The following is a 20,842-nucleotide window of genomic DNA, read 5'->3' as shown; positions in this document are numbered from 1 at the left end:
ATAGGTAAACACAGTTTCTCGTTGTGAGTAGTACAGGCTTTGTTGTTGTAGAGAGCTTTAGTTGTAGTGTTCTCAATCACCTGTGCTAACATCAGTGCTTCTCAGCTGGCAAGACTGATCTTGACCATGAAGCTCAACCACAAGCCAGAGGTTTTAGATAACTCTAACTCCACTGTCAGTGTTTCAGAAAAATGTTTGGCTTGACATAAAGAAATTGTTGCCTGAATCAAGGGTACATGTGCAAAGATTGCCCCCCTGCAGAGCAGAGGTGTTGCTCAGCATTGTCTGGTTCATGATGGCCTGATGTCGGGCAGGGGATGTGCTGGGCAGCAGCACGGGGATTGGCAGCAGTTTCTTGCATGTCTCATTTGGTGGGCAGCCAAGGCACCCATCTAGGCACGGTGGTGTGGGCATGTCAAGAGGTGACCAGGCTCCTGGATGCATCCAGCACGGAACAAGTGAGTGGATTCATCTCTTCCACTTGTAATGGGGTGAGGTACCACTCACCTAGACTTTGTGTCTTGGGCAAACACCTTAGTGTGGGATTCCCTCAGTAAGAGGCAGTCTTTGGGTCTGAGCAATTGACGGGGCTGCCCATGGCATCATTGGGGAGGTGCTCAGCAGGTCCTGTGGGGTTTAGTGTGACTCCTCCCTCAAACTACAGAGCAGGATGTATATCTCTGCATCATGTCTGGATTTCTTCCCTAGCTCTTTGGGGATAATGCAGCTGTGATAATTTCACATGTAAAATGAATAGTATGATAACTATCATAAGACCAGAGTGGCTGAACAGAGAGCTGATTTGGGAACTCAGGAAGAAAATGAATTTATGAATTCTTTGGAAGAATTCTGGAAGAAGGGGCAGGGAACTCAGGAGGACTTCAGTGCTGGTGTGGAGTTATGCAGGGAGAAAATTAGGAGGACCAAAGCCCAGGAGGAACTCAATTTGGCAATTACAGGAAAAGACAATGAATACATTCTATAAAAATGTATTAACAACAAAAGGAGGACTAAGGAGAACATTCATCCTTTATTGGATGTGAGGGGAAACAAAGTGATGAAAGATGAGGAAAAGCTGATATACTTAATGCCTTTTTTGCCTCAGTCTTTATTAGTAAGGCCAATTGTTCTCAGCGTACCCACCCCCCTGATTGGAAGATGGTGGCAGGGAGTGAGATGAAACTCGTACAATCCAGCAGAAAGCTGTAAGTGACCTGTTATGTTATTTGATGTCTATGGAGCTAGATGGGATTCATCCAAGGGTACTAAGGATATCCCTCACTGTGAGGGGGTCTGGGCTGGTGAGCCCAGCCTGGCCCCAGTATCTTGATGGGTCTCACCAGTGCTGAGTGGAGGGGAGCCATCCCTGCCCGCACCTGCGGGCTGCCATCAGCCTTTGCCACCCAGGATAAGCACAGCCTTCACTGCCCGAGGGCACTGCCAGCACTGGGTCTGAAGGCCCCTGGGGTCCCTTGGGCTTTCCTGCAAAGCCATTTGCTATCCAGTCACCCCATCTGGTCCTGTCCCATCCCATCCCACCGGGTTGCTGGAGGCCGTAGCCAGGGCTGGGTGCTTGTCTCTGCCAGTCCTTGTGGCCATTCCTACAGCTGCTGGTGGCCCCTCTGAGGAACAGCCTGGCTCTTGTTGCCTGTTGACTGCTTCTAAACTGGCTGACGGTGGTTTCCCTTTCATCATCACAGCTGTTAATGAAGGTACCACATGGTGCCAGCTGCCATGGCCATCCCTAAGGAATGAGCTTGTACCTGACCATCAGATGGGCTTTGTATTGCTGATCGTCAACCAGACTGGTGGTCCTGCCAGATGTCCGCCTACCTCATCACACATGTACCCAAAACAGCCTAGGCCTGTTTTGCAATAAAGATGCTATTGGAGACCACACTGAAAGCCTCCTGAAGTTAAGATTAGATGTTTCCTGTGCTTCCCTCATTCAGCGTCAGCCACCTATTGAGCAGGCCATAAGCAGATAAGACTGAGAAGAAACTTGAGACCATTTTGTGTGCTGTTCTTCCCACACACAGGATCAGCACTGTCTGCTTTATGACGGATGTTTGTGTGACCTGCACCTGAGACCCTCCTATGCTGGACATTGACTGCAGCTTCCTAACAGTCTCTGTGCTTAGTTGTCTCTGCTGTCAGAAGGTTTTTTTCTGACATCTAACCTGAATCTTTCTTATTGAATTTTAAGCCCTTCACTTTTCCTTGGTTATTAAAAACAGATTATTTTTGTCCTTGCTGCAGCTGCCTTCTTTCTGCTTTTATGGCCTCATCACCCCTTCCCCACCTCATCTTCTGTTCTGTGGACTAAGTGTCCCAGAACATGCAAGTTTTCCTGCAGAGACCTTGAAAGCATAATCTGATCATTACTGTTAATTTACTGTGGATTCTCCCCCTATCTTTGATTTAATTCAGTTCCCCAAAGTAGCTTACTCCAGCTGACACCCTACCTGTTCTGCACAGAACAGAGAGATTACATCACACACATTAGAGGTGAGGCTGCTAATTGTAAATCCTGGTATATTTTCCCTTTTCCTGCCACAGTGTGACTTTGTTGACTCATGTTGAGCTTGTGATCCTGCAATCCTCAGATCTTTTACAGCAGGACTGTTGCCTGCTGCATTGTGGCATGTGTCCATGCCTGGTATCACAGACCAGGTATCACAGACCAAGCGATTCAGGTTGAGCAGACCTTGGGACATCTCTAGTCCAGCTCTACTGCTCAGAGGAGGGCCAGCCATAGAGCTGGTGAGGTTACTCAGAGCCTTTCCCAGTAAGTCTGGGAAAGTTCCCATGGCTGGAGCACTCCCACCTCTCTGGGATTTGTTCTAGTACTTAGCCGTTCTCCTAGTGAAGAGTCTTTTAATTGTGCCCAAACAAAATTTCCCCTGGTGCAACTTGTGCCAGTTGCCTCTTGTTCTTTCTCTGTGCACCTTGCAGAAGAGTCTGGCTCCATCTTCTGTAATCCTTGAACATAAATCTAGATTGTAGTTTTCTCTATTGAGTAAAATCTTATTTTTTTCTCCTCATACATTTCTTGAGTTTCCAACAATCATTTTCATTCTAATCCTCTAATCAGTTTGCACCTCCTTCCAGGTTCATCTCATTTAGGAATTTAATAAGCAGTCTATGTACTCTATCATCCAGGTTGCTAATGAAAAAATTAAATACTGCTGAACCTGGGGTAGGGTCCTGTGAAAACCTTTCACTGTGTTTTTAGACTGTCAGTAAGTCATGAATTAGTTATCTGATCAGTTTTCATCCACTTAGCAGGAGTTTCACCTAGATTTAATTTCTGTAGTTTCTGAGAATGTCACATAAGACTGTCAAAATTTTTGCTGAAGACAGCTATATGGTACCTTCAGTTTCTTTGGTCTTCACAAGCCTGGCCTGCTACCCTGTCATAGAATTAAGTTGGTTTCCCTAAATTGGGTATGCTCTTTGCAAATTAATGCTGTTGTTCTTCTGTTTACAAATCGTCTGCTTCAACCAGCATTGTTCTGGACAATAAATTAAGCTGCCTCTTCTCTAATGCTGTTTCGCTCTTTCTTGTGCTGCGTATTTTAAATCTAGTGTTAGCATCCCTCCTTTTCAGGCATCTGAGAACCTTCAGAGATGACTGGAGTAAGCCACTAACTCTGGAGAGCAGATTTTTGGCAGTGTGACTCACACATGGTCTGCAGATCTCTGGTGATATGTAGAAAAGTAAAGGCAATTCATAGACAGATTGCAAAAACAGGCACAGAGGCAAATAATGCCCCAAATACCGTGTGACAGTTTTATCGGGCCCAACTGATTTGCTGATTTGGTGATACTTGCTGAATGATCACAACCAATTGCAAAGTCAAAAGCTAAAGCAAAAAGCCAGTTAACCCTCTGGCATTCATCGTACTAACGCCTTCCTCCCCTGACGATTTGCTGGTGGTGCACTTGATCCGCTCTTGCAGAATGCATTATTATGCTTTCCTGTGTCCTGTGTATTCTTTGCACACTTTGGTTGCTATATCTCATTTCATACCTTGACCTTTCTCAATCTTTTACATCTGTCACACACATAATTGGGCCTAATAACCTGGTAGCTCTTTGAACGGTTCACCTTAAATCCTTAAAGATTTGCATTTTGATGTTAACTTAACATACCATTTGCATCAGCTTTTAGTACAATACAAATAGGTTGTTAGATGTATTTTCTTCAAAGATTTGTATTTTGTGGCTTTAAAATAGACATCATGGTCTGAACTCTGCAATTTGCAGTCATGTTGCCCAGGCAACAGAATTTTCTCAAATGGAGTGATTTTGTTAAAGAATGTCTTCACTTAACAATGGTTTTTCTAATTTAACTTGAATTTTAGCTGACAGTGTTTCGATTTATAACTAACTAATGACATCATATCTTGTGATGCTATAGAAGATAATACATCTGATTCTACTTATGTAGATTACAAGTGTCAGTGTGAAGTATACTTGGAAGGAAATGACAAAGATAGTTATTTTACACTTTAGCTAGCTTAGCTGTAAACTCTTGCAAGCTAGCTGCCATTGTTCCTCAACATGTGTAAAATACACAAACATCTGCTATTTAACATGCTTTAAAGAGTTAGTACTAACTAATGCCATTTTTTTTTTTTTTGCTGATGTGAAAATGTCTATACCATTATTTTTATTAATAAGCTCCATATTTTTCTTGTCCTCACTACAACAGTAACCTTGTTCTCCTCCATCTGTTCTCTCCTGTCAAGTGTCTGGATTGTAAGGGTTGTGGGTTTTTGTAAGTGTGTGCAGAGCCTACTGATTTTGCTCTCTAGCTCTACTGTAGTAGAAATTAATTTATGGAGGTGTGGAGTTCCAGTTGGCAGTTCAACTGGAGTGTTAGGTATTAAAAATGTAACACATCTTCCTCATCCTTACTGCATTTGCTATCTATCTGAGTGGGAAAATGTATTTTTTGTACCTTTAAAAGTATGTTTGTTAAAAGTTAACGTTATAATTGATTACAATTTCTGACCTTTGAGAAATTTATTATATGCTTATAGGATCTTTGTTGTCTTCAATGATCAGATAGCATAGTAACCCAGCTTCTACTGACCTTTCTAATAGAATCACAGAATCACAGAATCATCTAGGTTGGAAGAGGCCTCCAAGATCACCGAGTCCAACCTCTGACTTAACACTAATAAGTCCTCCACTAAACCATATCACTAAGCTCTCCATCTAATACTCAAAATTAATTAAAAACTTCCTCATAATATGGACTTAAGAAGCATGGTTTGCAGCAAAAATAAATAATTAGTGACTGTAGTGCCTAATTGTTCCTTTCAGATTGGTATTGGTAGTGTTTTCAACGTGTGAGGCTGGCACCTCCTCATTTTGCCTGTGAAGCCAAGCAGGATTCAACACCTTTTGGGGATGCCTCTGCAGTTCTCTGCTTTCCTGATTAGCCAAGGAGATAACATGCCTCACTTGTGTGTGGATGTCTTCTCTCTCTCTCTCTCTCTCTCTCTTTTTTAATCATCATGTCTCTTTAGGCCTATTGGGAATTAAGGATAAAGCAACCCCTTCCTCCTGAAAATAAAATCTCGTTACCCTGCTGGAGTGCAGACTTGGTCTTGATTCAGGGCTGGGAATGCCACCAGGCAGTGCAGGCAGACTTGTCCTCCCCCACCCCGAGGGTGGGATACACGGCTGACGGGGACCACCACGCCTGTGCTCCTCTCTCACATACAGTCTGCTGCATGAGAACTGCAGTGCAGCGGGGTCTGCCACTTTTCTTCAAAAGCAGTTTAATTACCCTTGCTGCTAGAAGTTGTCTTACCCCAGTGCCACTCTGCCTAATTTAATCCTCCCATTATAAGCTTTTCTGTGTGTTACAGAAACTGGAAAGCCTTGTACTTGAGCTTTTTCCCCATGTTGTAGTACCTGTGCACAGGGATCATGTCTCCACTGATAAGCAGAATAATTTTATTTCCTTCACATACACATCTTAAAGGCTTTTATAGCTACTGGATCACTTTTGTGTACATCAAGATCTTCCTCTCTGTTCCCATGTTCCTTACCATGGCCACTAGGAGCAACCCAGTATGTTAGCACACACAGGTCCTGTTACTGTGACATAGACAGCTCTTGACTAAACTCACATATATATCTATTTGTTACATTTGTTTTTTTTTTGTTTTTTTTTTTTGACTGTACAATTTTATCCTGAGAGTTTATGCAGAAGTTTTTGTTTGTTTGTCTTTTTCCCTTTGTGTTGCTTAGGCTGGCTGCTCTCAGGCAAACATCAGATTTTGGCTCAGATCCTGCTGTAGCCATGACCTGTCTCTTATCCCACCAGGCTATGTCTTCAGTTTTACCCTCAGAATCAATACCTTTGGCTAGGTGGGCATTACTGGCACAGGGCAGGTTGCGTTGAAGAACCTGAGCAAAGCCAATGAGTAATGCCATCCTTGACAATGTTTCTACATAAAGAAATGCATTTTTAGCAAGTTAAGTTATGTATAACAAATAATACGTATATAATCAATGTATCCTGGACCCAATCTGAATATACTGTCACAGAAAAAGATAAATTTGCTGTATCAGACGTTCTTGGACACGAATGTCTTGAATGGAAATCCAGATACCACATTTTCTAGCTACCCTCAGTAGACAATCAGCCTTGGAAATATTTGTCAAATCTGCTTCTCAACTATCAGCCAAGGAAACTCTGCATGCAGTCATAGTTTTTGTCAGTGCTTATCTCTGCTGAGAAAATCAGAAAATTGTTTGTAGTTTTTAATTTTTTGGAAAGGTAAGTGTATTTTTTTTTTGGCCATCTAACAGTGGATTGGTAGGATAATTGATCACCAGCCTTTTTGTAATATTTTTTTTTTTCTTTTCAAAGATTTACGATGAACAACCCCAGTTCTTTCCATCTTTCCTCAGTCTTCATTTTTTCCAAGTCTCTTTTCCAACTTCCTGCTTTCAATTTGTTTACCTCGTTAAAGACCTGTGTCCCAAAACTGAACGTATCAGTCCAGATGGGTCCTTGCCAACTTGTAATACCTTATTGTAATACAAATAATTAAATTTGTCTATGCAATATCACCATTTTCTTGGCTTGTGTTTAGTTTGGGGTTACTGATGCTACCACTCACTGTTTTTTGCTTTATGATGCCTAGCCAGTTATTCTGTGCCTCGTATTTATGCATTTTATTTCTCTGTTCCAAGTGTAACACTTTGTGCTACACCTGAATTTCATCTTTCTGACTTCAGTTGCTTGTCAGCCAGACTCATAAACTTGTCAATCAGTGTATTTATTTGTCAATTTATGCATTATGCCCTTTTAACGAGTTTTTCAAAAAAAAAAAAAAAGGAAATTATCAGTAAAGGAAGAATAAAATCTAATTAAAGTCTGTAGTGCCAAAACTGGCGTAAGGTATGCAGGCAAAAATAATTTAGAAAAGCATTCTAAATGCTAAATATGCATCAGGATTCTTAATGTACTGTACATGGTCTCTGAAGATTTTAGAAAACAAAATAGACGTTGTGAGTGTAGTTAATGTTTCTTGTGCTATGTAATTTATAAAATACTGTTATATCTCTGAAAATGTTTTGAATAGCAAGAAAACCGATCAGATGAGGAAAAGATGCAGTAGTGAATTGAAACAATACGAATATAAACCCAGATACAAGCAAAAAATGCAACTGTAAAGCAAAGAGAAGGGAAAAGGTGTGAGGCAGCATTACTGAAAACATGAAGGTGAGTTCTGGCTTCTTAGCAGAATGAGAAGCAGGAAGGAAAATAAAGAGGAAAACGGGTAAGGGAGGAAAACTGAGTTCATTGTTGAGAAAGCTGAAATTGCTTTTCTTTTGAATGAAATGAGAGAACGAGCATACTCTTTTTCTATCAATTCCTACTGTAATTGAGACTTCAGCCCTTACATGGTTAACATAAAACTTTTTCTTATTTCGGAAGGGCTGATAGTTCGGTGTGCTCAGATGAAGCTGTTGCATGCAGAGCAGTCCCTTCAGCGTGTGCAGCCAATTCAGGGGGTGGTTGGCACTGACCGGCAGCCAGCATCGCGCCAGCCGCGGTGCCAGGGGAGCACTGGGAGGCCGAGCACGCCGGCCGAGCTGCGCGATGCCTCTGCAGCAGGCTGTCTACAGGGGGCTGGCAGCCACCGGGCAGAGGGAATGTTCATTTTGTCTCACATCCATGTGACTGATGCCAGGCAGCTCACTCTCTGGTTTCTGAGGTCAGTGTTTTTGGTAATTATAAATATCTGAGAGCACTGGTGATCCTTCTGTTCCCCGGAATTTCTCTAATTTTCCAAGACCCAGTATTTTAATGGGCATGAAAAGTTCCATTACTAGTTTTTCAAGACTTTCTGAAACTTATCGAGACTCGTCTATTTAATTATTAATTATGCTTAGCAAATGCTATCAGCAATCTTCCTTCCTTTGGGTAAATTTCCACTCTGTATACTCTGCCATTTGGGAAGAATGCATTCCCCTGTTCCTACTAAATACCTGCCTTCTAGCCTTTTCTGCATTGCTGCCTACAATTGTAACATCTGCATCTCTGATGGACCAAGGACTTTGATGGACCTGTGATTTTTCTTCTTTGTGACAGATTTAAAATGTTTTCTCCTCAGAGGTCACTGCCCTATTCTGCTTCTCTTATCAATCATAAAGAGCTGAACTCTAAGCTTCCCATTGCTGGAGTATAAGATTGCAGACCAGAAGAAGACTATCTGAGCATGATTGATTTTCTGTCATCATGCAATAGGCTGAAAGTTGCTTTTTGAGAGGCCAAGCATGACGATGCTCAAAGATTGATGTATATGCCAAATGAATGTGTACCCCAGGCTTGCCACTGTGCATGGGACACACATCCTCCTCTCTTGTGTGCTGCCTCTGTGGGCATCTAGAGGTATGTGCTTGTGTGCTGCTCCAGGTACAAGGCAGGCTGCTTACCAAGGAGCAGTTTTCATTTGTCTGATGAACTTCTATTTTTATTTTTTTTTAATTTACTTGCTCTCTCAAGGCTTTCTTCTTATCCTCATTTTATTTAATTTGTTTTCTCTCGCTTTTCATTTGAAGTTTGTCTTACAGAAATTGATCAGGTTTCTGGCCTGGTTCCCTCCCACTCCTCCTCCAGTCTTCAGTGTGAGACTGATCTAATTCTGAGTCAGATGCTATCTCAGCTTCGATTATCCAGATGATGCTGCTGACTTGAAATCTTCCCTGACCTGCAGCAGTCACGTTCCATTTACAGATGTTACACTGAAGTCTCAGCTTTGCACGGGAAGCCCTGAATTTCATAGAATCATAGAAGGGCTTGGGTTGGAAGGGACCTTAAAGATCATCTAGTTCCAACCCCCTTGCCATAGGCAGGGATGCCACCCACTAGATCAGGTTGCCCAGGGCCTCATCCAGCCTGGTCTTGAACATCTCCAAGGATGGGGCATCCACAATCTCTCCGGGCAACCTGTTCCAGTGCCTCACCACCTTCTGAGTGAAGAATTTTCTCCTAACCTCTAATATAAATGTCCATTCCCTTAGTTTAAAATCATTCCTCCTTGTCCTTTTCTTGGCTGCCTTAGCAAAAAAGTTGTTCTCCATCTTTTTATAAGCCCCCTTTAAGTACTGAAAAACCACAATGAGGTCTCCCCACAGCCTTCTCTTCTCCAGGCTGAACATCCCCAGCTCTTTTAGCTTTTTTTCACAGGAGAGGTGCTCCAGCTCTCTGAGCATCCTTGTGGCCCTCCTCTGGACCTGCTCTAACAGCCCCTCATCCTTCTTGTGCTGGGGGCCTCAGACCTAGAAGCAGCCCTCCAAGTGGGCTCTCACGAGGGCAGAGCAGATGGGGACAATCCCCTCCCTCCCCTGCTGCCCACCCCTCTGGTGATGCAGCCCAGGACGCAGTTGCCCTTCTGGGCTGCAGGCACACACTGCTGGCTCATGTCGAGCTTTTCATCTACCAGAACCCCCAAGTCCATCTCTGCAGGGCTGCTCTCAATGAGTTCTTCTCCCAGTCTGCACCCATGTCTGAGGTTTCCCTGACCCAGGTGCAACACCTTGCACTTGGACTTGTTGAACCTCATTAGGTTCACATGGGCCCACTTTTCTGATAGCTCTCAGGAGGTCTTTCAGAGGCAATTCTAATTCTGATGGTAAGGACTGTTCTTGACATGCTGCCCAGTCCTTTGAGAGCATCCTTTAGCACTGGCTGGCCCAGAGGGCAGACTGTAACTAGCTCTTCCCCAGAAGGACTGGCCTATCCTCTTTAACCTGTGCTACCTTCTCTACACAGCAGCATCCGTCATGACTCCTGGTGAACAAGGCAGTTGAGAAATGCACTTATTTGCGTCTCCCCTCTCTCCCGTGTCTGAGGTACTCAGATGGGTACTGGCTTCTTTTCCCTGGCACTGACCATCCGTGGACCTTGCATTCAGCACTCTGTGCTTAGATCTCTTGGGGTCTGTTTAACAGCTCTGTGAAGTTTCTGTGCAGAGGCTGTATAGCTCTGGCCAAGCCTGTCATTATTCCCTTGCAGAATCTTTCTCTGAGCCTTCAAGAGATACCACCAACCCACTTTTTGTCTCTGAGGGAAGCCAAAGATTGCTTCCAGAGCCTTTTAGCAACACAGCCAATTAATGGAAGCTGTTGGCCTGTATAGCTGCTATTGCGTGCATCGCTGCTCTGTCCTGCACGTCTCCAAAAGCAGGCTGTAGGGGAGGTGCCCCCCCCCCCAGATCCCATTCCCCCCATGCCAAGGCTGAAGGCTGCAGCTCAAAGACTTCCTGAGCACAGCATTTCTAAGCTGCCTTCTTGAGCTTTTTTAGCTTCCCAGGAGTGCTTGGAGGTCAGAACACCCTGTTCCCCTTGATGGAAGAGATGACAGCATCACCTGAGTCTTTTTAGGATGGTTTTGTGGTGCATCTCACCAGGAGAATCATCTTGTTTTTCCAGTAGCTCCATATGCCTCATCTGAATGTACTGAGAAGATTCTCCATCTCTTAGGCTAGAGCTGAATGGCTACAGCTTTGGATTTTTTTTCTGTTTCTCATATATGTTTGCCTGTACCCACTGCCTGATGCAGATCATTAGCAGATACTCCTTGTAGGCTTAGTGGCTGAATGTTAGTCTAACTGCTTGGCTAAATTGCCTCTTCTAAATCAAGGCCTATGCCTGGAAAAAACAAACAAACAAACAAACAAACAAAAACTCATTTGCTGTATAGATGTATATATATATGGACAGTTGGTTTGCAGGAGCAGAGGACGTTTGAGATGCGTTTGTCTCAGACCAGCTGCATAGTTCATGCACAGGAGGCCTGTCTGTTACTTCCAGGAACTGTTTGGTCTGCAGTGTAGTCATGCATTGACTGACCCCACTGACACTTCCTGAAAGCATCAGACTAGCTGCATCTGTGCAATATAATGGCAGCACACATTGCTACGAACGTATCTAGATTTTCTGCTCATATGGCAGTCCAGATGGAACTACCATATGTGAGCAGTAGGAATGACCTAGTAGGACTGCCAGACTTCTGGAAATCTAGAACAAATGTAGAAGATGCTTAAAGTCTGTCTGGCCAAGTAAAGGTAGACAACGTTGAAAGATATATTTACTGAGGTAGCGCTGCTATAAATTGTGGTGATTAAAAATAATAGTTTAGTACTCAGTTATGTGGGTGAAAACCATCAACGATGGAGAGCCTCAGTATCTAGAGAAGTTTTGGGGAAAGTGGTCTGGAAATAGTTGCCATCACAAAGCCTGGCATGGTTACAGGATGCTTCTCAGGATCTAAGGAAAGCTGAGTAGCTTGAAAGTGTTATGACACCAAATGGGCTGCCCACACCAAAACTAAGAGACTGTACTTTTCCATGGAAGATCCACACTCTTCTCGCCCAGCAGCATCACTGATAATTGCTTCCTCCTGACCCATTGAATCCTATAGCCAGTGCAGCTTCACCTTTGCCTGCCTCAGACATGGCTCTGCTCTTGCCTTATCTTTGCTGCCTTTGCACACAATACTGTCGGTATGGATTTTACACACCTAGGATGAAAATGGCAAAGTTCTGGACTTCCTTAATTGTTGCAGTTTGCACCTGAGAAATACCTCTAAGAACATGGTTTAATGCAGAACAAAAGCTATGGAGGTTCATTTGATTCAGCAAAACATTTTGCTGCTTCTCCTCAAGTCAGAGGTTCGAGTGAGTGGGGATATGTACTTCTTTGGGTACAAAAAATACTCAAAAATATCATTCATTTCAGAGTCATGCACAGTGGCATTTACTGTTCTGTGCTTCATCCATGCAACTTCCTTTTGAAGGTATCATCAAAAGCCACTGAAATTTGCCATCCTCTCTTTTCCTTCATACCTCATGGAGATCTTTATCAGTTTTTGTGTCAACTGGAGGTTTCCCTTAAATGAGATGTGTTTGGCTAGGACTCTGACTCATGTCTTGTTGATATGCTTTGCTGCTCTTCAGTCTCCCAGCCCACCACGTCCCTTCCGTTTGAGATCTTTACAATATGGTATCTCCAGTGGTGGCAATCTGTTAGCTTCAGGTGCCACAGCACCTGTCCCTTCGTCAGCAGAGGGAGGTGGTGCTTTACTGTGGATATCTTTAGGGACCAAAGAGCAGATAATGTGAATCCATCTTGGACCTCCCAGTGTTCGTACTTGTAAGCACAAGTTCAAGGTCGATATGTTCACTGTTGTACTGTCATTGCATCAGGAAAAGTCCGATTTTTTCATTTTTTTATCTTTAATCCTCAGGAGAGCTGTTCTTCACATTTCCTGTGTAAAATACTGTTGCAGGTTGGAGCCCTCCACAGAACTGCTAAGATCCTGGCCGTGGTGGCAGTCTGCCTGCATGCCGGCTGGTGGGACTGGGTTGCCTCATGCCCGTGGCTGAGTCGTGGGCATTAATGGGCAGCTCAGTCAGTCCAGTGGTGAGCTGTCTTTCTACAACACCGCTAAGTAGATGAATATCCTATTGATGCAGAAAAACTCCCCTGATCCTTAGGAGACTCGGCAAAACAGATTTCATGTTGCTCTGTGCTGTGGCTCCTCCTCCCTCAGAAAACTGTGGGACTTGAGAGCTGGAGCCGTGTCCTGCGGTGACCTGCTGGCCAGGGCTCGCACGGTGTCTGTCGAGTACCATCATTGCTGGGGAAGCCAGTGTGCCGTGAATCCCCAGCCGAGGTGACAATGCAATAAGGGAAATCCTTTCATCTCCTTTGCGTTTTCCAAGTTGGATTGAAAAATGTAAACAGCAGGGCTCTTCTCTCTTCGTAGGGATTTATGTGAGATTATATTCTTAGCAGGCTTCTTATTCAGCATGTTTCTTCTCGCCTTTCCTGGAAGTTGTAACAGTTCCACGGCTATGAGAGCGAGTGCTTCTGTTGCCTGCACACAGGGGTCCTGTGTCAGCTGTCAGACCTCCCTGCTGGGTGGTGGGTGCAACTGTAGGAGACCTCCACCACCTGCAGCTGGACCAGGAGAGATGCCATCGGGTATGTGCAGTGGCAGAAGCAGTTCATGTTGCAGCATGTGCATTCACTATGGAATCATATGTTTTGGATATATCTAATGAAACTCATAATTTTTACTTTGAATTTGGATTTTTCACCAAGACGGTGTTAATTGTTTGAAGAACCTTGAGGTTCAAATGCTTTTTCTAAGTTCTCCTTTCCAGCTGTCAAACCTCCCCAAATTCTGGTTATTTGTCCTTCTGTACAAAAGCTTTTGTTGCCAGTTTAGAGAATTTGGTGTTTGGGCCAGTCAGCCTTGTATATGTATATAGAGAGACAGATTGCAATTGGAAGCAAGCTTGGGGGAAAACAGCATTTCTTACTCTTTTTTCTCTGTTACTGTGGCCTCATTTTGAGATTGCAGAAGGTTTCCTTTCTTCCAGCCATTACTGATCTCTTACAGTTCTGGCTGAGGAGTTGCAGCATGAATTCTAGGACTCAGGAATGAAAAAAAAAACTCATATAAACATTGTTGAGCTATATTGAGCATTATTGAGAATAGTAAGACTATTTCTGCTGATAAAGGATCGTAGTAGAGAGGTGTACATGCTGTACTGAGTCACTAAGCTAAAAATATCCCTTCATCACAAGTTAGTGGTAAAATGCAAATGAATCTCGTATTTCTAAAAGCTGTTCTTGTAGGAGGGCAGGAAAATGTTTAACAGGCAGCTGGAGCTGCCAATATTGCTCTTGACTCTGTTGGTGTCTGGATTGATTCGGTTTCTACTGACTGCCTGATCAAATTTTTTTGTCCCAAATATCAATCCTAAGTTTAAAAAAGTGGGGGGGTGCAGCAAAATGGTCCTAGCATGGAACAGGCAAAATCATCATAAGTATCTCAGCCTGCTCGTAGAGGTGTTTTCATGCTCTGAGCAGTAGCACTTTTTTTCTACTGGGAATCTGTCTGGTCCAGCTGGTTCTCATTCCCGAATCAGCTGTAGGTGCTGCACAGTCCCCAGGGGTTCCTGCCGTGTGAGCATGGTATGGCTTTGCTGCTGTGGGGGCAGGAGAGGCGTTGTTGTGCAGGGCCGGTTGCATCAAATGCAAGACTTGAACAGTTCGGTCCGGAGCAGTTCTTCCAGTTTAATATTTTGAGGACCAGCAACTGACTTCATGTTCTCCTACCCATCTCACTGTGGTTCTTTCACATTTTAAAATATTATTTTTGGACCTTGTTCTGAAAAAACATCACAACTAGCTTGGAATTACTAGCTGTGATTCAGTGCTGTATTTCCTGCCACCCCCACCCCTTCCACCACCACCCCCCTCACAAAATATATAAGAAATCAACAAAAAGTTTATGTAATGCCTCTAGTCTATCCGTTGAGTACATGCTTCAGGAGAGCAGTGCTTCAGTCTCTTTTCTCTTACTCGTGTTCTAACCTACCTTCCTGAGGACTGCTGGTGTTCTGCTGTTCCCCAGGACGTGAGCATCGGTGGAAGCAGTTCCTGGAGAAAGGAAGACCATGTCTGTGTGTTCCCTTGGCAGATCCACGTTCAGCTTCCCCTCTTCCCTTGTCCTTTTGAGTTAATATTTTTCATGTGGAGAGAAACTGTAGGATGGGTGTTGGGTAAAGCAATATTTCATGTTGGTCTAATGTGTTATGGCTTTCCTGGGGCAAGCTGCTGCAGCAGCTGAGTGCAAGTGGTTCCTCAGCCAATGCAGCCTGGAGTGAGCAGGAGCCTGGGGACGGTTCAGGTAGGGCATGCAGAAAGCTGGGTTTCTGCTAAGCTGCTTTTCATCAGCTAACTATCGTTTGCTGAAAGCCTCCAGGCTTGAGAAAGCTGGTCAGTACCTGCAAGACCTAAAATGAATTCCTAGCTGGTGTTAGGCATATCACCACCAAACTCTGAGGAGATGGGAATGGTTATCTCTGAGCTATTTACCACCTTCTCATTGCACAAACAATTGACATACGCTCTCCTTGCAATGCTGAGAGTGTATTTACACCTTGGGGTTACTGACTGGGTGAGCTGAGGCAGAACAATTGTTGGCTCTGCGTCCCCCATGGAAGGCAGCTGTTATTAGTCCATATGGCGGTATCTGTGCAAGCAAGCACAGGATCAGTGCTGTTCAGAGCTGCTCAACTGTCTTCCCTCCCTCTCTTTTCAGGTGGCCATCATTGCAGGAAATTTTGAATTGGCTGAAATCATCAAAACCCACAAAGAGTCCGATGTTGGTGAGTTTGATCTTTTTTCTCTCCCCCTTTTCTCCCTTCTTAAACTTACTGTAGAGTCCAGGACTATTTTATAATGGATATGTTAACTGGTGGTTTCCCAGTGCTGCCTGCAGTTATCAGCAGAAGCTGCAGCCTGCAGCTAGTCTGGGGTCTTGGGAGCGTCAGGACACATCTACTTTCCTCTCGGGGCCATCGTTATTCAGCGAGTTTATTCAGTCCAGTGTTTGCTTATGGCTGCTGTGATTAGCAGACTAAAGAATTAGCCAAATTGGTCTGGAGTGGGTCTGAAAAGCTCTCTGAAAAATCCCTTGCCTTCTCTCCCTCTCTGCATTATTGAGGCCCTTTCATGTCAGAGATGCTCTCCTGCTAAGACCATTAACTGGACTTGGTGCAAGAAGGAGACGTGTCCTCTCTCTTAGTGATAATGGCTATGGAGCTGCCCCACGCAGGAGCTTCTATAAGAAAAAGTGAAGTAGTATTCTGGTATTGTTTCCTTATGGAGGATTTTTTTTTTTGATTTCCTGTTTAGCTTTTTTCCTTGAAGCATCTGCTCTCTCCTTTGGTGTAGACATTGTCATGAAATATAATATATGTCATGCAATACTGAATTTTAGGTTAGGTATAAAATATACCACTTGTTGAGTTTTCCTGAATTGTTCTAGAAAGTTGATTGGATCCGAGCTCGCTAGAGCAAGGGGCAAACAAATGTAAAGAGTTAGTTCTTGGTGAATGTGCAGTCCACAGAAAGTACAGAATCATAAGGTCATGTCCTCATTTTGGCTGGGATAGAGTTAATTTTCTTTACTGTAGCTAGTAGGGTGCTATGTTTTGGATTCCAAAAAGACTGTGGAATGGCATTCAGCAGTTTAGGTAAACACGTGAGACAGGCAGAAGTAGAGGTAATGACATATATTTCTCCTTTCTCTCTAACCTTTCCCCTTGATCCTTTCTCAGAGAAATTTTTGGAAAGCCTAAATGAGGTAGAAGTTAAAAAACTTTGTATGGAAGCCATAAATAAGTACTTGTACAATGGAAAGCTTTATTTCTTTTTGTCTAATTGTGTCAAATTTCCCAGAATGTATAACAAACATGGATGATTTTGTTGAGCTCATTCTATTTATAAGGGCAGTTGGAAATCTGTAAGCTTGCTGTGGCAAAGATATAAAGAGTGTTAACTTTCTGTGTTCCCTTCTTTCTTGTGCTGTCCACAAAGACTTTTTTGCTCACTGTTGTCTCAGTGCATGTACCTCCACAGAAGGTACAGAATCATCAGCTCATGTCCTGGTTTTGGTTGGGATAGAGTTAATTTTCTTTGTTGTGTCTCGTATGGTGCTGGTTTTGGATTTATGATTAACACAGTGCTGATAAAACACACTGGTGTTTTAGTTGTTGCAGAGCAGTGCTTACACAGAGTCTGGAACTTTTCTTCATATGCTGCCCTGCCAGCAAGGAGGCTGGGAGCGCACAAGAAGCTGGGAGGGGATGCAGCCAAGGGACCCAAACTGACCAACGGGTTACTCCGTACCGTATGATGCCATGCTTAGTAGTGGAAGCTGGGGATAAAGAAGGAGGAAGGGAGGAGAGGAGGGGGGGAGTTATGGCGCTTGTCTTCCCAAGTAACCATTGTGCATGATGAAGCCCTGCTTTCCCAGAAAGGGCTGGACATCTGCCTTTCAGTCGGAAGTAGTGCACAAATACCTTGTTTTGCTTTGCTTGTGAGTGCAGCTTTTGCTTTACTTATTAAACTGTCTTTATCTCAGTTCATGACTTTTCTCACTTTTATCTTTTCGATTCTCTCCTCAGTCCTGCTTGGGTAGAGCGAGCAAGCAGCTGTGGGATGCTTAGCTGCCTGCTGGGGTTAACCCACAAGGCATCAAGTGGAAAGACTTGTAGAGTCTGAAACAGCCTTTGAGTATTGGGCTTGGTTCTTGGAAGTGGCTGTGAGTCTAGAAACCTGCGCCTTAACCCATCCTTTCATCACCTCTTTTCTCAGCTAACTATCACTGATGCTGAGGATTTGTGAGAAGAGTCAGAAAGGATGTGAAGAAAAGCCAAAAATTTCTTACACAAGAAAGCCACCCTAGTAACTCAAGAGGAAAGAGACTGTGGTGAGAGGGATATTGGACTAGATGACCTCCAAAAGTCCCCTTCCAAACTAAATTTTTCTGCGATTCTATATGTGATTGAATGGCTCAATTATTTTTCTTGAAAAAAAAATGTAAGGAAAAATGGCATGAAAACACGTTGGGTAAGAATGAATTGTTCATGTTCTAGATATGGCTGTCTATATAAAATAGGTCAGATAACAGTTGCAAACTAATTGCACACAAACCAGCAGGTCCAGATGGTATCCACCTGGAGTCAACGGGACTAGCAGATGAATTTCCCAAGCAAGGATAAATTGTTTTTTGAAGTTCATTAAGATCTGAAAAGTGTGAGTGTCTGACTGGAGGAGAGCAGATTGGCATGATTTAAGATAAGGAAGGGGTCAGGGTTAGGCAGTCTGGCTGTTTCTATTCCTTTTCTCTGATAGTTCCATCACAATAGTTGCAGAAATACTAAAACAATCTGGTAGGAAAGGGTAGAATTATACGTGACAGTACAGCATTGTAGGTGATAGCTCTTGGAGAAATCTTCTCAAGTTCCCGCTATTAGGCAGCGCTTGTCTGTCGGTGAGACAGGAGTTGGTGGCCCCCACCATCAGAAATATTCAGAGAGGACTTGCTGTGTTAAGGCTGTGGAAGGAAAGATGATTAGCAATAGCTTTCAATCCTTGCTGCACATAGCTGTAGTTTCTGTCTCTTAGAGCATTCATCAATGTTTGTTTGGATCAGGAGTGTCCTGAGGTGGAGCTGGCTGTCCACACTTGCTGTGATTTGTCTCACAATGTACAGCAGGTCTGGAGGGTGTGAAGTGAAATTCTTTTAGGTGAAAATAACCCAAAACTGTGCTCCAGCTGATGTGCTCTATCTACTTACAAGCATTCAGTTCATGGATCTAGCTAGGGTTGATATAGCTTAAGGAAGATGCCCCCAAATGTCCACAGTGAGGACTCTGGGTGATCGGTGTCAGCTCTTAACAGCCCATTGGGCTGCAGGACTTCTTGTGCAGTTTTCTCCAGTTTCCTGTGCACAGTTCTGTCCTTTCAGTCACTGCAGGCATCAAGATCTGCTTGTTCCAACACAGGCACCAGCACTGAAGTTGAAGATAGAGTGGAAGGCTGCAAATCTGGGGAGGGAGAATGTGTTCTTACAAGTGAGGAAAATTTGCAAATATGGAATTGGGCTGTTTTGTTTGTTTGTTTGTTTTCTGATTCTCATATTTTGAGTCTGCAGACAGAATGCCATGTATAGTAAATGCAGCCTTTTCTCTTCTTGGTTGGACCTGAGAGGTTGGATCATGAGGACATCGTGAGGACTTGGCAATGACACTACAGATCCTCAGTGTGCTTGAAGCAGCAGAGCACAGTGCTTGTTCATTAGTGGTGGTCCATTCTCACCCTTATTGGAGGGGTTTCGTTGGTATGGCAAGGGCAGCCCTAACCCTCTTGGGTATAGCTGCAGAACCCGGTCTCTGACCATGCCAGGCAGATTGGGAAAAGCAAGGGATGGCAGAGGAAAAAGGCTGCATGTTTATCAGGAACACCAAGACCTGGTCAGTGGGAAACAGTGCAAGCAGGGCTGCGTGTGAACCTTTGGTCCTCTATGGAGCACCACCATCCGCCTCCTGGCATGTCCATTTGCTTGTTCCACCAGCTTTCAAGTCTTAAATCCACATCAGAATTTACCAGCCATATGTGTAACTCCACTCAGTAACATCAGGTGTGTACCACATTACCTGTTTTCCACTAAAACATTACCAGTAGTGTTAATTGCACATTGTTTTGTTTTGTTTTGTTTTATTTATTTATACATATCTGATGGATCCCTTGTCAGCTGCTCAATAATTTTCATTATCCATCTTTCTGGGAAGTTTTCTTAGCCTGCAAATTTTTAAGTTTGTTTCAGCTAATTAGTAGTTCCCTGTGCTTTGTCATCATGATATGATACAAGTGGCTCTTTCTGCTTCTTTTAGAATTTACTTTTACATCTACAAAATGACCAAAAAGCTTCTTAAAATTTTCCTCCATTCCGAAAACTCTTTTTTTTTGTTAATGTTTTAGCTTCCCTTATCAATTTAGAGTGTATTGTAGTTCCATATTGATGTCAGATATTTAAACTTCAATTATGGAAAATATATTTTGCAATACCAATTGATGTCTTAATTTTGCCACTTTTGTCCAACTAGGCATTTAACCACAGCTGCTTTATTTCATAATTGTGGTAGTGTAACTTTGCTATTTTTTTTGAACTCCTGATTTTTATTCATATTTACTCTATCTACATGAAAGTAGATCTGAAGAAAATAATATTATATTAGCTCAATACTGAGAAATTAACCTTAAGCAGTACATGTATGTAAGACTGGTTGAGGATTCTTTTTTCTTATGCAGAATGTAATCAGGTCATGATTCATGGTCACTAAGCAACCACTAACTTCAAGTCAAAGGAATTAATTCATTATCAGTCATAGTGAGACCCCAAACAGGTACCCTATATTACGTAAAATACCTTTTTGTTGGGGAATTACAATCTGTATGAGATCACCAGCATTTGTTTGCCAAACCGAAGTGCACCGTAACAAGATTTGTTTTCTTTAGGTGTACAGGCAGGGGTGGTGGAGTAACTCATCTCCTCTGGTATGGTTCTGCAGCTTCAGTGGTCCACAGTGGTCCTTGCTTTTGGGATGTGTTAGACTCTTTGCCCATGTCTGCTGAAGATCCTACAGCCCCGGCTTACTGTTAGCTCTGTATGGGTAGAGTTGCTGGCACAGTGTCTTCCTCTCTCCTGCTACCTTGGGACAGATTTTTTTCAAGGTATTTAGGTATATGAAGAGGTAAGCCTAGCAAGGGTCAGAAGATGATCTGGTCACCTATCTCCTCATTAGGCACCCATCCCATACCCTGATGCATGTGGCCTAGTTTCCTTCTCTGTGTGAATTGACACCAGGATATTAATTTAAACCATGACACGTTAGGAAGATTACATGAGGCTTTGGGCATTGGATTGTCAGTCGTTGTT

General features: G+C 43.4%; 1 protein-coding gene across 1 annotated transcript in view; it reads left to right on the top strand.

Moving 5' to 3' along the window:
* Window positions 1-20,842, top strand: part of SHANK3 (SH3 and multiple ankyrin repeat domains 3) — a 352,775-nt gene that overhangs the window by 81,781 nt on the left and 250,152 nt on the right. Inside the window, exon 10 of the mRNA XM_035335012.1 lies at window positions 15,656-15,722. Coding sequence (XP_035190903.1) covers window positions 15,656-15,722 — 67 coding nt within the window. The remainder of the gene's footprint in view (window positions 1-15,655; window positions 15,723-20,842) is intronic.

This window comes from Oxyura jamaicensis, chromosome 1 (assembly GCF_011077185.1).
Source record: "Oxyura jamaicensis isolate SHBP4307 breed ruddy duck chromosome 1, BPBGC_Ojam_1.0, whole genome shotgun sequence".
In the NCBI taxonomy this organism is placed as follows: Eukaryota; Metazoa; Chordata; class Aves; order Anseriformes; family Anatidae; genus Oxyura; species Oxyura jamaicensis.
The sequence above is the reverse complement of the archived record's forward strand: the minus strand, read 5'-3'. Positions and strand labels throughout refer to the sequence as shown.